We start from the raw sequence: 16,213 nt of genomic DNA on the forward strand, positions 1-16,213 counted from the left end.
AGCAGAGCAAAATCAGGAATTCATGCACTTCTTCCTGTCAGCAGGCAGATGTTTAGCTATTCCTAGGAAAGCAGGGCTCCATCGTGTCTAACAGTTACTTGGGAAGACAACATCCCCATCCCTCTTCCTTCTTTCCCCCAGCCTTTATTCCTGAGCACGATGTCATAAGGTATGGAATATCTCTCTGGTCGCTTTGAGTCACCTGTCCTGGCTGGGTCCACTCACATCTTCTTGCGCATTCCCCCAGTCTGCTCACTGGAGGGCAGCATGAGAAGCAGAAAAGCCCTTGGTGTTGTAAGCACTGCTCAGCAACTACTAAAATATTGGTGTTATTAATACAGTTTTTGTCACAAATCCAAAACACAGCACTATACCAGCTACTGTGAAGAAAATTAATTCTATCCCAGTCAAAATCAGTGCAGTTACATGACCCATTCTTCACCAAAATTGTCAGATAAACAAGATACATTAAATAGGAACAGCAGTTTCAATTTTTCACGTAGTGAGGCTCTAGAAAGGACATACTTTTAGAAATAATTCACTCCTTTGTTAATTAAATTGTGCTTACTGGTGAGATTATTAGTTGCAAATGCTTCTTTACTAGTTAGACCTGCAAAGGCCTATGATATGTTAACTATTTTGCTTCATGTTCGGTCACGTAGAACAAAACTAAATAATTGCAGTGCTTTTGATCACTTGCATGTGTAAATTTGCTGCTATGAACAGGAACACTGACTCTCTTTTGCTGTTGCACTGCAGTTCCAAAATGGGTAAAGCATAGGCACTGATGAAATGCTAAAGAGAGCTTCTTGGCTATAGTTCTAGCAGTCAAGTTCTCATGACATACACAAATATATGTGCACATCATGTATTTGTAGAAGTCCAGCAACTAGAATTAGATTTAGATTTTTGTGTTGAAGGTGCTGGTATTCAATGCCCGGAAGAGCCCAGTGAAAACTTACCATTTATATCTGTCATGACTTACTGTGGTCTGTGAGACCATCAGGAGCAGCAGGCTTCCTCCAGTGCAAGATGCAGAAACAAACACGGATAAGTTAAATGGAACACCTACAGAGCACAGTTTTCTGTACTTCTCAGCTCAATCTCATTAAAATTTTGAGCTAACATTTTTTCTGTAAGTGGAGTCTACATTTCAGATTTTGGGGATATATCTGAACAGAACACATTATCAAGCTCCAATTAGAAATAGAAAGTGATCCTTACTTTTTAGGTATATTTTTCTTAAAACGGTTGCTCCAAATTCCTTCTTTATTTGTATAGATGTGCAGTCAGTTTGTCTGAGGAGGTATACTTAGGATGCATCGGTATGATTGCTTCAGTATTAAAGAAGGATTTGAAGATGTAAAAGATTATAGTCTGGTACAATAAGTTGTTTTAAAATAGTTTCTTTAAAGTTGTGAATTGCTATTCCAGAGTGAAATAATGACTACGTATGACTATGTTAAAAATAATATAAGATATGTAAGATCTTTAATCTTTTGTTACCTATGTATGTTTTCCTACAAAGCTGCTATATTTAAAGAAAATGTGTTTTTTTTAATCAAGTATTAGACTCCAGCTTTCTTTTCTTCTGTGTGTACTTTTAAAATTGTATTGAGATACTTGTGTTGAGAAACAACTAAGGAAGAACTGCTACACTGGAGAACTTAGATGTATGGAAGTGCTTGTAGATGTGTAACTGCAAGTAATTTTCTCTCCTTTTATGAGAGAAATGGCATCACTTGGAGATGAAAAATCCTGTGAGTCGTGACAGTGAGACTTTAGTAGGCTCGATAAATAAGCTAAAATAAGTATATAGGTGTAAATACCTGTCATCTGAGGGTATGGCTGATGTCACTTGTAAATCTGTATGTATGATTCTGCTTGAATCAGCATTTTAGCTTTAGGAATTGTTTTTTCTCAGCACACTAAAATTCCATTGTTGTTGGTGAATGGTGTCAAAATTCATAGTTTGCAAGTTAATCTGTCACAAAATGGTTCTTCTTTTGTGACACATGCTAGGATCAATCAGTCTGTCTTGGCTCAATTAGCTTATAAAGTAAAATTTTGGAAAGCATGTTTGGGTTGAAGCCAGACTTCGCATGCTGCCTTTCTGGTTTTCAGGATTTTTTTCCTCCTGTAACTTGTGAAATTTGAAGCACGAGTTTTTGTTCTAAGTGATGCCTGCTACTGTGTTTTAACACTTGAGTCATAACCTTTCTTGCTCTATTTAGTGTCAAGTTACGGTGCTCAAAAGAAATCAAAATGAGCCTACTGACAGTTAAAACTTGTGTTGTGTAGTAACTAGACAGCTATATAAATACTTACATATTTGCTACAAGCTTTGTTCTTACATGAATATCCTTGTTTCAGTATCCTGTATTTTCTCTGTTCTTCCCCTAGCCATGGACTCTTGAAGAAGACAAGAAACTGAAATCAGGAGTAAGGAAGTTTGGAGTGGGCAATTGGGCTAAAATTCTGGTCCATGGTGACTTCAACAACCGAACTAGTGTCATGTTAAAAGACCGTTGGAGAACACTGTCCAAGATCAAGTAAGACTAATGTGGGTAATAGGAATCAACTCTTCTCGAGCTTTCCTTACGTAAGGATCTTGTTCAGTTTTTCAGAGTAACTTCTTTTTGTCTCAGAGTCTCCAGCACTGTTGCTGCCCTAAAACATGAAACAGACGTAATGATGACTTAAATATAAAGCCTGGTCTTCTATCTACATGCAAGAGGCAGGTTAATTTTCGAAATGTGAAAATTCTTATAGTGATTGTGAAATTAGTCATACATAGGGGTCTTAAGTAACAGGCAATGTGTTAGCTTGATAGAGACTTTTAATAGAGAGTCAAGTGTTCTGTAGTTTTTAAAGGCTTGTATCTGGAATCAGATGAAGCTCTTTATCGTTTTAGTTTCTACTGTAGTCGTTCCAATCTGTTTTCACCTCACTTTGAAATTTCAGTCAGACTTGTCATCTCTGTCAGTAAGTCATACAAAAAATATGTATGTATTGTTATTGCTAATTTTTCTGTTTAAAAATATAGTACCCCATGTAAGTTTATGTTTATAAATGTTAAAGGTTCTCTGTATGAATCAGAGGGAAAACATGCTGGGGTATTTTTATTTATTTTTTTTTTTTTTTTAGAATTAAGCTTAAGTACCAGAAGGAAGATTATTTTGAAATTATTTCTATTAGCATAATAGCAGTTACTATCTTGCAGAAGAGAATGGAAAAGATACGGAAGTAACAGCATGATACTAGCTCTTAACTTCTTATGACTATTTTGTGCTACCTACCCTGTCTTGAGAAGTGGCATTCTTCTGGACCAGCAGAAAAGGGGAAGCTCCTTCCTTAGAAAGCCAAAGCGGGACTCTGTTCTGGCACTGATAACACAGCCCATGAAACAGGTTTTATTTTACCTACACTCTCTGCAGCACTAGCAAGCACAGATACCCTCTGATGGGTAGCTGCCTGCATCAAGGTGTCAGTTGGTTCCTGTAACTGTCCTGTTCATGAGAGACTGTAAGAGGTGGGTGGTGGTGCTATGCTGCCTCTTTTGCTTTGCATTGTATGGAAAAGAATTCTAGGACCTCAGAAAACACACACTTCCCACTGTCATACTAGTTTGAATCTAGAACTTAAATATCACAGCATTCTTTTAAAAGTGGAATCTCTTCAGTTCAGGTGTTTTCTGGGTTGTTGTCCTTGGAGATTTTACAAGAACCTATTAAGGAAAAGCATCCATCTGAACTGGTCATAATAAAATAAAATTCTCAGAGGTGTTCTTCGTGGTTACAAAAGAAGAAATACATTCTTCATGGCAGAAATGTTCCTGAAGTATTCAGATCATCTCTGCACTTTCTGTTTTGTAAGCCTGTTTGCATTGAGATTAAATGGTTAAGTATCGTTAGAAAGGTTTGTGTCCTACTCTTAAATGTGTAAAGGACCTGAGACAGATCACCTTCCTAATTCTTGCCAACATGTTCAGGTTTCTTTTTGCAACTGTGGCACACAATTGTTTTTAGGTTCCACAGAGATACTGCATGCCTTAACAGTAAACTTCTCAACCTTAAGGCATCGTTTCTTTTTAGGACACATGGTGAATTTCACAAGCTTGATAAAATACAGATTATGCACTTCAGCAAGGAATGTTAGAGCAGCTGTAAGCCAACAATTCAAAACAAAAACAAACATAGCAGGTGTGTGACAAGTGAGACCTGCAGTGTGCAGTCTCTTCAATGGCTGTAATGATAATTCAACACAAATAATAGGTATTAAAACAAGGATTTGAGCTACATGCTTAGCACCCTTGCCTATGCTCTAATATTGTAGGTTTCTGTGTTAATCATTGTACATGAGCAAGTTTAACTACTAAGAAGTGATTTTTTGGCTTTTAGCCAAGGCTTTAGTCATGACTGCTTATTCCTAGATGCAAGATTAATTATTATTTTTTTTTTAGTTGTAGCAAGTGAATTGCTGTAGCAAAATCCTAGTCAAGGCAGCTTAAATAAATTACCATTCATTAAGGAAATGGGTCTTTTCAAGACTGTTTGCTTCTTTGCAGAAATCTTGTTTACATTTGTCTGCCATAAAATTTACTTTGTATATTAGTAATATGAAGTCCTTAGCGAGACTACTTCCTTAACGACACTGACTACTCTCACATTTTTATGAGGGTGGCTGAACATGGAAACAGCAATGTAGACAAAAAATACTTACCCACTTGCAGTATAAACAACTGTCTAGATGATATTGGGAAGGAACAAAGGATCTAAACTCAAGCCTGGTTTTAGCTCGCAAACTTTCATTTTTATTCACCCGTACAGTTTAATGATGATAGTAACCATTCCCAGAGCTGAGAACATTTGGCTGGCTCACTACTGAGTAGGATCGGTGCCTGTGAACAGAACTATAGCCTGTAAAGAATGAGAACCTTAGAAAAAGAAGCTACTATGGTTAGAAACATTAGCTCTTTAATTACAAACAGAAACATAGGAACTTGCTTACAGCATTCTAATACAAAGATCAGTCTTAGCGTTTTGTATTCAGGCAAAGAGCTTTGCCCAAAATACTTCTTCCAAAAGTTTGACTCCTTTAAAGTTCATTTAGGCTCCACAAAATACAGCAGAAAGATGCAGGTTTCTTGGCATTGGTGTTAATTTTCTTATTTTTTGTTGTTACTATTTTAAAGGTCTTCTAAACTTTTACGTAAAAATAAAGCTATGCACAAGGGGACATGAACACTGTTCCAGTTGCCGAATCTTCTTCCAGGTTCCTTGGCAGCGAGAGTTGCCAACTGCTTCCCAGCGTAAGATTTTACCTCTGAAATGTGATAATAAGTGAGTAATTAAAAATTAATGTGTTTACAAACACACACAAAAAAATGTTTATTTCATGTTAGTAGGTTGTGTTCTATAATGTTATTTGAGAGTAGATTTGCCTAACAATGTAATATGTGAATTAGTTCAAAAGCATTTTGAAGACTAAGATGTTTATTATACTTGTAGGCATTCTAGAGCAAGCACTAAGTTCCTACGTAGGGTATACAGGATGATGGGTTGAGTAAACAGTTGTATAGGTATTACATAGCATGCGTCTAAAGTGATAGATACATGGAGATATGTATAAAATATATAGATTAAGTAAAAACACGTTACAAATGTTAAATGCCTTCTTTCAATACTAGCGTTCTAGAAACAGGATTATGGATTATGGCAGAAAACAGACTTTTTTAAGTAAGAGTGCCCATAGCTGTAAAAAGACCTCTTGTGCTACAGAAGTTGCATTGTCCCCATACGACAGTAAGTAAAGCATTCACATTGAACTTTATATTGCAATTACCAATTTTATCAGGGTGTTAAATACATCAGTATTTGAAAATTTTGCAAAGTATTTTACACAGCAGTTTCTGTGAAAACTGAAATCTTTAATTTTTTAGGTATAATAAGCACAGCTTTTAATGAGACCTTAAGTCTTAAGTTCTGTATTGGGTTTTGGTACAGAAGACTGCAAAAAAAAAAAAAAAAAAAGGTTCTCTTTACCCATCTGCATTATGGCCATCTCCAGAACAACGATGAGTGTCAGTGTTCATAGCTGGAGGCTGGCAAGCCACACATACAGTATGACCTTCTCGTAGGTACTGCATCCATCGAGCATATGGCCGATTCTCCAAAGCACAATAGTGTGAAAGTGATTCAGTTTTAAATTCCACACAGTAACTGCTCAGAAAGAAAAGTATTAAATTAGCTGTGATTGCTAAAGCACAAGCTAGATAGAAACTTTAAATGTACTTATATATCACACAGGTGGTTATTTGTGAGGTGCAGGTTAGACATTCTTGTTGCTAAAAAAAAAAAAAAAAAGTCTGTTTCTGACCCTAACCTGAGCAATGACATCTTTCAAACATTAAGCAAATTGTTTCCCACATTCCATGCCACAGTCCAATGCTTTATGTATTATCTCATTTTCTGGTTGTGTTCTGTATTCTTAAATTATGTTGAAAAACAGACCTTAGTAACCTGTATTTTTTTCTTCTATGAATACTAAGAGAGAAAATGGGAGAGAAGCTTTAAGAATACCTATAAGTTTTACTGTTCTGGAGAGAGCAGCATAGGGAAAAGTATTATGAGCATTACAGAACCAGTGACAACCCGCTCTACTGGTAAACGAGATTTTTATTGCTTTTCTTGTCAATGTTAAAAACAAGCTCTTGAGACCGATTGCATCCAGCCTGTTTTGTTTGTTCAGAGATCTAAGTCTAATTTCTCAGGCTTACACTTATAGATATTACTGAGTTTGGGTTTAGTCTTATTTACCGTTTGCTTTCAAAAGCTTCTATCCTCAAATTTGCCACAACCCCAATACTTGATTCAGGACAATTAACAAGTAACAAAGAACATCTAGAAAATGCAAATGAACTGCAGGAGAGAAAAACAGTACAAGCTGTTGCTTGTTGAATTACGGCAAATTTAATTATATTTTTCTTTGTAGCCAGCTATTGGCTATGGAACAAGATGACCCACATGCATATATGATAAATAGATTACCCAGCTTCTTCTTTGTCTGAGGACCAGGAAGAAGATGATGCTCGTCGTTTTCTTTCTTTACCATATTCAGAGGTAGTTATGAAAGCAGGGACTGAGGAAGAAAACAGGCAGCAAGACACAGCTGAGTCATATTTCAACTACTGTAACAGTGGGTAAATGAATCAGAGCTTGTGGATGGTGATGCTGTCTGGCTTTATTGGAAAAGTGATAAAGTGTTAGCAACATCAGGCTTTGACCTCCTTCCCTACTGCTAAATTCTCTCCATAATAAGAAGAAATATATCTAGCAATGACTGCCATCTAGTCCATGAGGAAATAGGATGGGCTGGAATCCTACAATGACTCTTCCTGTTTTGTACCAAATTTGTGTTCTAACTGCACAGAGATAAATTGATACTTACTGCGGGGCTTAAAAAACTGAAGTAATGTTTGCAGCTTAGTTGTTCACTTAAATGAATCAAGATTGAGTAGCAAATGACAGTAGAAAACACGGTTTAAAATTTTATTTTTAACCAAATAGCTGCAGATTGTTGGTTGTTGTTTTGTTTTTTTTTTTCCTGTATGTTTACTTCAGTGAAAACAATAAAGGCTCTGAGGGGAACAGGTGTCCAGATAAAGCAAAGAGAGAATACCATGTTCATGTCCGCAGTCCTGGCCCTGGTGAGTCAGGTATTCCAGGCAGCCAGCCTTCTCCTCCAGAGCAGGACACGGTTCCCCACCGTTTTTAGGTTCCTGTTGTATGTAGCGCCTGCGTAGTCGTAGGTTGGGTTTGCACTGCTCTGCACAGCCACTCCAGTGACTCCACTCCCCAACAACGCATGGAAGAGCTGAAAAGCAATATTGAAATATCACGAGTAAAGACTTCAGTTTTATCATAAGTGCTCTCAAAAGCTTAAGTAATGCGACCGTGCCTGTTTTTTTTTTCTTTCTTACTTGCAATTTTGATTTTGTTTAGTCTCAAAGCAATGCGGGGATGTGTGCAGGGTTGTATTTCTGTGTTTGTACTGATACAGTTATAGATATTTAAATGTTCTAAATAAAGCGTTTAAAAGTGCAATCTCAAGGCCATTTTTTGCACATTCTCAAATATAGAATAGTCCACTGGATATTCGAATTTTAGTTCACATGAATCGCAAACTTCCTCTGAACTCAACCCAAATGTCTTCCAAAACATTATGGGGCAACTGCCATTATTTTGAAAGTGAACTTTGAATCATAAGAAACCGCATTCCTCTCGTGCAGAGCATTGAGAGCAGAAGTATCATACACTTGCATCCTTGGTCTGTCCTAAACCTGCTTAATAATCAGTGGTATGGACAACTTCTTCCTTTATCTGTTATACTGGCATATATTAGGTGAGTTAACTGAAGGTTTCAGATGGGGGGGGGAAAAAAGAGAAATGCTTTGTTTTGTATTCTGTGGTATTTCTCCTGTAACTATTGAAACCTTTAGCCCACTTACAGATTTTGACACCTTTTTTGATTAATGAACATTCAAGTTCTTAAGAAAATAATAATAATCATCACACCATGTAGAGAATGAGCCCTTATTTCATATTTGTTACTTTTCACAGCCTTTCCAAGAGGTATAAATGACAGACTAAGCATCTGCTAGTTTTGATACTGTCTTGAATCTCAAAAATGCTCAGATCTACCCTATCTGTTACCCACTAGCCAATTCCTTCCTTATTTTATTCTCTGTAGTGCATCTACTAATAATGGCATGCTCCCTGTAGCTCTAATTTACATTAAGCATGATAAGTATTTCTCCAGTCTAGACTTCTTCCCTTGAATTTTCTATTTATATTCTGACAAAATGGTAGCTCTGTCTTAGCCTAGCCAATGTAAGCATGGGCAGCATGTCAACTGTCTTCCAGATACAAATAATCTTCCCTGGAAGAAAAGAAAAGAGGTGATGAATGTGTTATTCCTGAGTAAGAAGCTAGGTAACACTGAAGTCTTCGCTTTATTTGTCCATTAACCTTAGTACAGAACACCAAGTCCCAGGTTTTGAAAGCTCTGTGGTCTAACAATTTTGTTTTTAGTAGTCAAAAAGAACACTACAGCTCTTCAACACCTGAGGATAATCTTTTGGGTGTTTACCAAAGGAACATACATGTACAGTCCCTCCAAGAAGGAACTTCAAGTCCGTGCAGCCTGGGCAGGCAGAGCACTGAAAGGACAGGTAAGAAAAATGGCTTGCACAGGGGCATCTATCAAGAAGACGAATCCTCCAAGGACAAGCAGGTGTTTCTCTACATGATGAGTACTTAACCTGTGGCCTCCCAGGATATTCGATCTGAGCAGCAGCCCATTCCCACCGCTTTTGCTGGGAGGCCATCTGGTAAGGGGGTCCAGGCTGAGCAGGTGTGTTCCTCTGGGCTGTGCCTGTATCTGTCCAGGGCCTGCAGACTATGGTACTCGGTGAGCAGGTAAGGCTGTGTCTCCTGCTTACCTCGACCATGAAGTAAAACAAGCCCTCTAAACACTGCAGCACTGTGTACAGGTCCGTGCTGCCTAATATTAGCTGCCTTTTTGGTAGGTTTATTTTTCAATAAAATTTTAGTTATTGCCATGTAAATTAAGTACTATCACAGATGGTCTTATAAAAAAAAAACAAACGTGCCTGTGCTAATACTACAGTTTCTTATTGATATAGGAATTCCCTAGTTCTTCAAACATTTGTTTTCATTGCACATTGCAAATAGGCTTAAAATTATTTTCTGTTCAGCATGAATCACATTTTTCTGTGCTCTCCCACTCCTTTAAAGGCAGTCTTTCAACATGGTACTTAGGAAATGGTACGAAATATGTTATAATCAATGGTTGGGGTATCTTCAATTGGTTCTGAATTGTTTTGAGTTGTACCTCTCATCATTATCTAGTTAAATGAAGCTTTTGCCTTTCCCATGCACGCTGTTTCCCATCAGCTTGCAACTGGAACATATCACATGTTTTGGATCGTATTTTTTTTTCTGTATTTCCTGATTACAATTTAAATCCTCAGGAAGCTTTACAGCTTAACCGCTAGTTACATTCTTTTATCAGTGTGGCAGGAAACTGATGCGCCCAAGCTAGTCATTCAGAAAAATACTGCGTGCCCTCTGGGACTCTGCCAGTATGAGAAGTGGGGAAGGAGGAATAAAATCTGATAACCTTGTTGGTGTGCGTGACTGTTTTCGTAAGACACAGAAAATCCCGGGTTTGCCGTGTCACTAAATCTCTAATTTCCTAGAGCTCTAGAGACGACATAAAGCAGATAAAACCTCCGCAGAGGCTACCTGGCAGATGTCCATACCACACTGTTGCAACTCCCCTTTCACTTTGCACCTGTTCTGACCAAACTGCCTGCTTTCTGGGTGACTCAACAGCAACAGGCATACGAGCAATCAAGGACACTTTGAACTAAAAAAGAAAAAAAAAAAAGAAAAATGGTGATAGTAAAAATGCCTTAGACCTCCCCATGGGATACCCAGGACAAGTGCTATCTGTATTACAGACATAACAGACTTTTGCCACCTGGCCACAGGGTGAGAAAACAGTCTGTGGCCACATTTTATTTAATTGTACAAGCATTGATGTCAATATCTCACCACACAGCTTAATTCCACCCACAGGACATAACTGTCATCTAGCCTGGCTTCCTTATCTGTTGCCTCTGTTCTGCATTGGCTGTAAGAATGACCTGCAGAAGCAAGAACTCCCATGTCATTTTAATCGCATGGTAGCACCTTGATTTGTTGATAATATCAGGTCTACATCACATTTTCTACACAGGAATCTCCCAAAGGGATTGAGCAGCTGCATAACAGATAAAGGGATGACTTCACATTTTACTGGAACTAAACCAAGCTGACAGTGAACTGGTGGTCATCTGCAGAAAAACGTGGCAATTTTATGATCGTAAAGATTGAGAAGAAGACGTATGAATTGCCTCAGTCATGTGGAATAATAAGAATATTGGGTTGCTAGAATGGAATTCAGCCAGAGGGACAGTGATGTTGCTCATGAACTCAGTACCCAGCAATTAGTAAGGGACAGTACATCGTTTTGTGCCTCATTGGAAAGATGTCAAGTTCTCCAACATGACTGAGAATATGTCCCAGAGCTGACGTAAAAGTAACGGTGCCGTCTCAAACACACACACTCAAAAAGTGTCAGGGTCCCCTACCTACATCCCTATGGTCTCTGTCTAGGTTTCCATTGGTCCGGCTTAGTTAACGCAGTGCTGGTAGATGATCGTCCACTAAAAGAATGGGCGTTAATTTGGAAGAGAAGGATACAAGTCAAAAGAACCTGAAGGATGGGCTTTGTGCTCAGGGACCTACCAAAACACAGAAGCTAATGAGACACTTGGAATTTCAAAAGTGCACAGAAAAATTGCATTGCTTCCCTACGAAATACAGCTTGAGTGGTCAGGACTTCTTTTATTTTAATTTTATATAAAGCACTGCGAACCAATTCTTTTTCTGAGTCACACCGTATTTATTTTTTTCCCCATCTCCGGAACAAAAAGGATTACAGTATCTTCACTGAATCACTGCACAACATATGTTGTAATGTGTAAAGGTCTGTGGATTTTCTCGGAATAACCATTTCCATTCAAATGATGGGGTCATTCTTTTACCAAGCTTTCTCATTGTACAGTACTTTCTGTTTAAAATGCTCTCGATGCACAAAAATACCCATTCTTTATTGCTAGAGCTATAGGGAAGTTATTTTTAAAGAACTGTAAGGAAATTTACTTCAAAACCCTTGGACACAGGTTCGGCAGCCCACAGACTTCTGCCGAGCCATCTATTTATAAAGTACCAGGCATCCCATGACTTCTAGGAATGACAGAATTTAACCATAGTGTTGGCAGGTTTAGAATACCTAAATACTCACGTTGGTTTCTATTATTTTGAAGCATTGTTTTTGTATGATTCCGAGAACACTTCTTGATCAGATACGTATTTGAAGATGTAGACACTTTCCCCAAATACTTTGTTCTGTACAAGTATTTTCAAAAGGATGTCATTTCTGCTTGTGCTGAAATCGTGAGTGGGGAATAGGATGACAAAAAAAGCTGTAGCACAAGAGCAATCAGTTGCCTTCCCGCACATTCCTGTTTTAATTTTTTTTTTTAACCTCTGAATCTGAAACAGAACAAACTATGCCATCAACACCCTTGGTTTCATTCCATACACAAACACAACACTTAGAAACACATCACGGTGAAATTTCAGAACCCAGCAGGAACAAAAACTACTTTAAACTGGACACCACCCTTGTCCACATTGATGAAGAATCCCACTGCACTTTAGTATTTTTGGTTATACAAGAGAGAACTTGCTGGCTGTTTGCAATAAAAATTACCTGATCATGTGCCTTCCTGTGGTCAGTTTTGTGGTTTAGAGATGTATGAGTTAGAGGACCACCTGTCTGGGCTGCCAAAATCCTGCCCTGCTGTCCTTGCTTGCACTAATGCAGGTGCTCACAGGGCTGGGAGGGGTTCAAACCAGCCAGAAATGGACAAAGCAGAAAACAGCAACAGCTCCCTGCTGGTTTAGCTCCCCAGAGGGGCTAGCCAGTGATTCCAGCTCTGGTGTCAGAGGGACAGACAGACAACCACGACTGCAGGTCCCTGCCCAGACCCGGAGCACCTGCTGCCCCCACGGGGCACAGCTGAAGGACCACACAAACACATCACACATTTCAAGGCCACCACCATTAAGTCCAAGACAACAAATACGGCCTCAGTAACAACAAGGCACCTGATTGAAGTCATGGAAAGAAAACTGTCTGAACTAGCACTTTTCACCCACAAGCTTGAGCCTCTTTTTGAAGAGCGTGAATTTTTTAATCAGATTACAGCTCCATCTTAATGCTAGCGCTGTGCATCTTTATTAGCTTTCTCCTGTCATATTTGAATTTCAATTAATGTCACTTGGTTTACTGAAAAGCCACAGCATGCTATGACTGCAGGACAAGAAAGCACCTTGTCAGTTCTCCCCCTATTGCTTTTCCTGACCAAGAGATCAGTGAGTAAAAAACAGCCAGTTTTACAAGATGCCACCAGGCACCTTCTCTTTGACATGATGCTCTCCTTCCCCTCCTGTTATTCTGGCACACGGATGGCACAGGGGTCGATGATGGGACCGTGCTCCTTCCGTATGCCCTGACTCAGAGCTCTGCCTTGCTGCACCTCTCAGAGGGACACAAAACGTGGGTCCCACTGCCTCACAGCTCTGCCAGCACAGTGCCGATCCCACTAAGACACCCTAATTAGCCGGACTGCGCAGCCCAGGTTGATGACTTTTGGGATGCGGGCTGCCGTGCACCCAGCCAGCTGGGAAGAGCCGCTGGGCTGCCCCACTCCTTGCCCTGCACCGGTAAAGCAGAGGGAGGGTGGACAAACCTTGTAGGGCTGAGACACCAGGGGAGGGCTGGACGGCGACCACCTAATAGATGTGTGTTTAGGATGAGTGCGAGCAAAAAGTAAGGAGAGCTGCGTTTTAGAGGGAAAACAACTTCCAACCTGCAAACCCCAGGCACAGCAGACCCCAAAAGCTGTCAGACCCCGCCACAAGCCCCTCTCCTCGCCCCTCTGCCTGCTGCTGGTGCCAGCCCCGAGGTCCATGCCCCTTGACGAGACCCCTGACATCCCAGCCCGCCGCCGGCAGCCCTGCAGCCCCCGGAGCCTGCTCCCCAAAGCCACCCCGCTCCTGCCCCGGACCAAAGCCGAGCCTGCCCCCCACGGGGACCGCACCTACCGGGGCACGCCTGGCCGTGGTCGTGGCAGCAGTCCCCGGCGCGCCGGCAGCCTCCGTCGCAGTAGCAGCTGCCGTAGCCGCCGTCCTCCCTCCAGCCGCTGCTGACACAGGCGGCGTCCCGGCCCTCGCAGCACCGCTCCGAGCAGCCCCCCCCTGCCCCGGTCCCGGCCCCGGCCCAGAGCAGGCCCAGCCACAGCGCCCCGCTCAGCGCCGCGCCGCCCATCGCCGCGCCGCCCCGACGGCCGCCACCGGCACCCCCGCCCCGGCTCCCGGCTCCCGGCGGCGCGGGGCGGGCTCGACGGGCGGGCAGCGGGGGCGGGGGGCGGTGGTACGGCCCTGCCCGGCCCGGCCCTGCCCTGCCCTGCCTTGCCTTGCCCTGCCTGGAGCTTCCCCACCCGGCACGGCACGGCCCTCCTGCCCCGACGGGGAAGGCGCGCAGAGGGCCGGGGGTGTCCCCGCGGGTGTCCCACACGGTGGTGGCCCCCACGGGGATGACCCCACGCTGGAGCTGCGCGGTGGTGATCCACGCACTGGTGTCCCGTGCTGAGGTGGCACAGACAGCGGTGCCTTGCACAACACTAACCCTACACAGTCACAGAATCGCTTGGGTTGGAAGGGACGTGAAGGACCACCCAGTTCCAACCCCCTGCCGTGGGCAGGGACACCTCCCACCAGACCAGGTTGCCCAAAGCCCCATCCAGCCTGGCCTTGAACACCTCCAGGGATGGGGCATCCACAGCTCCACAGACGTGCTTTATTGGTACAGGCACTTACACATGTCAGGGGACATCTCACATAGCCAGGAGAAAAAGAAGCATTTGTGTCTGTTATTTCTTCCTCCTCTCCTTCTCCTTCTCCTTCTCCTTCTCCTTCTCCTTCTCCTTCTCCTTCTCCTTCTCCTTCTCCTTCTCCTTCTCCTTCTCCTTCTCCTTCTCCTTCTCCTTCTCCTTCTCCTTCTCCTTCTCCTTCTCCTTCTCCTTCTCCTTCTCCTTCTCCTTCTCCTTCTCCTTCTTCTCCTTTTTCTTCTCTTTCTCCTTTTTTTTTTTAAGCTGTTTTTCTGGAACAAACAAAACAAGCTCTACTGGCAGGTGCACAAGACTGTGGGGTGGGTCCCAAATAATCTCTTAAAACATGAAGATTTTTATTCTGGCTTTCAGTTATATCCAGCCCTAAGAGCTTTTCAGGATTAACAGGACCTGGTAGTTTTAGCCAAAAATCAAATCCCAAAAGCAAGTGGTGAGGTGACTGCAAAATTATGTTAGCTTTGCACACTTCCATTTGCAGATACTCAGCTACTAAGGCTAAAGACATCTGCCAAAGCCACAGATAGACAGGTGGTAACAGTCTGTTATATTATCTGCTACATGTGGTGGGTACTTGGACACCCTGAGACAGCTCAGGACAGCCAGAGTTTAATTTCTTCTACCCATCACAACAGTGATGTTATTAAAACGTTATTTTTAAAGCCTGGAGGACTGGGTCCAGTGTGCCAATAATGCAGTCATTGGAACCTTGCCAGCCCAATGTTGACCCTACAAACAGAGTAAGTCAGGGGGAGTTCCTGCGGTAGGTGAGAGGAGAACAAGACTTGCAGCCTGCCTTCGTACTAGGCAGTGTGGGATCAGGAAGGCCTCTTTATTTTTTCCTTCCTATTATTGGATTCCTGTGGTTCACCTGAAAGGCAGAATATTAACCAATTGATGTGGGAACTGACTTTATGAGCAGATAAATTGTGTGCAGATGATTTATACTAAAGGGATAATTTATTAAAATTTGGATGAGATTGGAACAAAATAAAGAACTACTTTCTCTTAGTGGATATGTTTACAGAAGAAAAAAAAAGGCAAAAAAAGCACCAAGAAACTACATCTGTAACGGCCTAACTGAACAAGACAGAATATAAATGAAAAGTGTTAAACTTTCTACTAGGTGCAATAAAGCAATTTTTTCAAAGTAATCGGAAAGAAGAATCTTAATTAAAGGAGAGAACAAGCTCACTCTTTGTTCCAGCAAATACCTTGCTTTTTCCCTTTTCCAGTTTAGTTCATCACTATTAGTAGTGCTGGCTCATTTGTGAGTATGAAGGACAAAGAACCATGGCAATGCTTTCTTGGGCAATGAAGGAGCTCTGAAACCCTTACAGGCAATTTGGGCAAAATAGACAGAGATTACTTACTAGTTTGACATGAGATGGTCCACAGAAAGTAGGTGTTGCCCATGCTCTGCTATTGGCTACCTTTTTGTCATGGAGATATCTTTAATTATAAGGAAAAGCAGTTCCTGGCAAAGCTAGTGTAAAAAGGGATGTGTAGGTAAGATAAGCAATGCATGAAATTGCTCTGTCTTCCTCATAAACCACGGAGGAGCATTGTAGGGAGTGGAGGCAGTCAGTCATCTGTTCCACACATGCC

General features: G+C 41.4%; 2 protein-coding genes across 4 annotated transcripts in view; one reads left to right on the forward strand and one right to left on the reverse strand.

Moving 5' to 3' along the window:
- Positions 1-8,105, forward strand: part of TERF1 (telomeric repeat binding factor 1) — a 26,364-nt gene extending 18,259 nt beyond the window's left edge. Inside the window, exons 10-11 of one of the 3 annotated variants that reach the window (XM_068672093.1) lie at positions 2,404-2,552; positions 3,148-8,105. In XM_068672093.1, coding sequence (XP_068528194.1) covers positions 2,404-2,552; positions 3,148-3,250 — 252 coding nt within the window. In that variant the 3' untranslated portion in view covers positions 3,251-8,105. Of the gene's footprint in view, positions 1-2,403 lie in introns of all 3 variants that reach the window. The other 2 variants (XM_068672094.1, XM_068672095.1) reach the window with 2 other exon arrangements.
- On the reverse strand, positions 4,955-14,372 carry SBSPON (somatomedin B and thrombospondin type 1 domain containing). Its single transcript, XM_068672096.1, has 5 exons — positions 13,803-14,372; positions 7,681-7,875; positions 7,050-7,140; positions 6,045-6,221; positions 4,955-5,325 (listed from the first exon to the last, which is right to left on the reverse strand). Exons 1-5 carry the CDS (start codon positions 14,023-14,025, stop codon positions 5,208-5,210), a joined length of 804 nt encoding a protein of 267 aa, XP_068528197.1. The 5' UTR covers positions 14,026-14,372; the 3' UTR covers positions 4,955-5,207.
- Between the last annotated feature and the right edge of the window lie 1,841 nt (positions 14,373-16,213).

Source organism: Anas acuta, chromosome 2 (genome assembly GCF_963932015.1).
Source record: "Anas acuta chromosome 2, bAnaAcu1.1, whole genome shotgun sequence".
Classification (NCBI taxonomy): domain Eukaryota; kingdom Metazoa; phylum Chordata; class Aves; order Anseriformes; family Anatidae; genus Anas; species Anas acuta.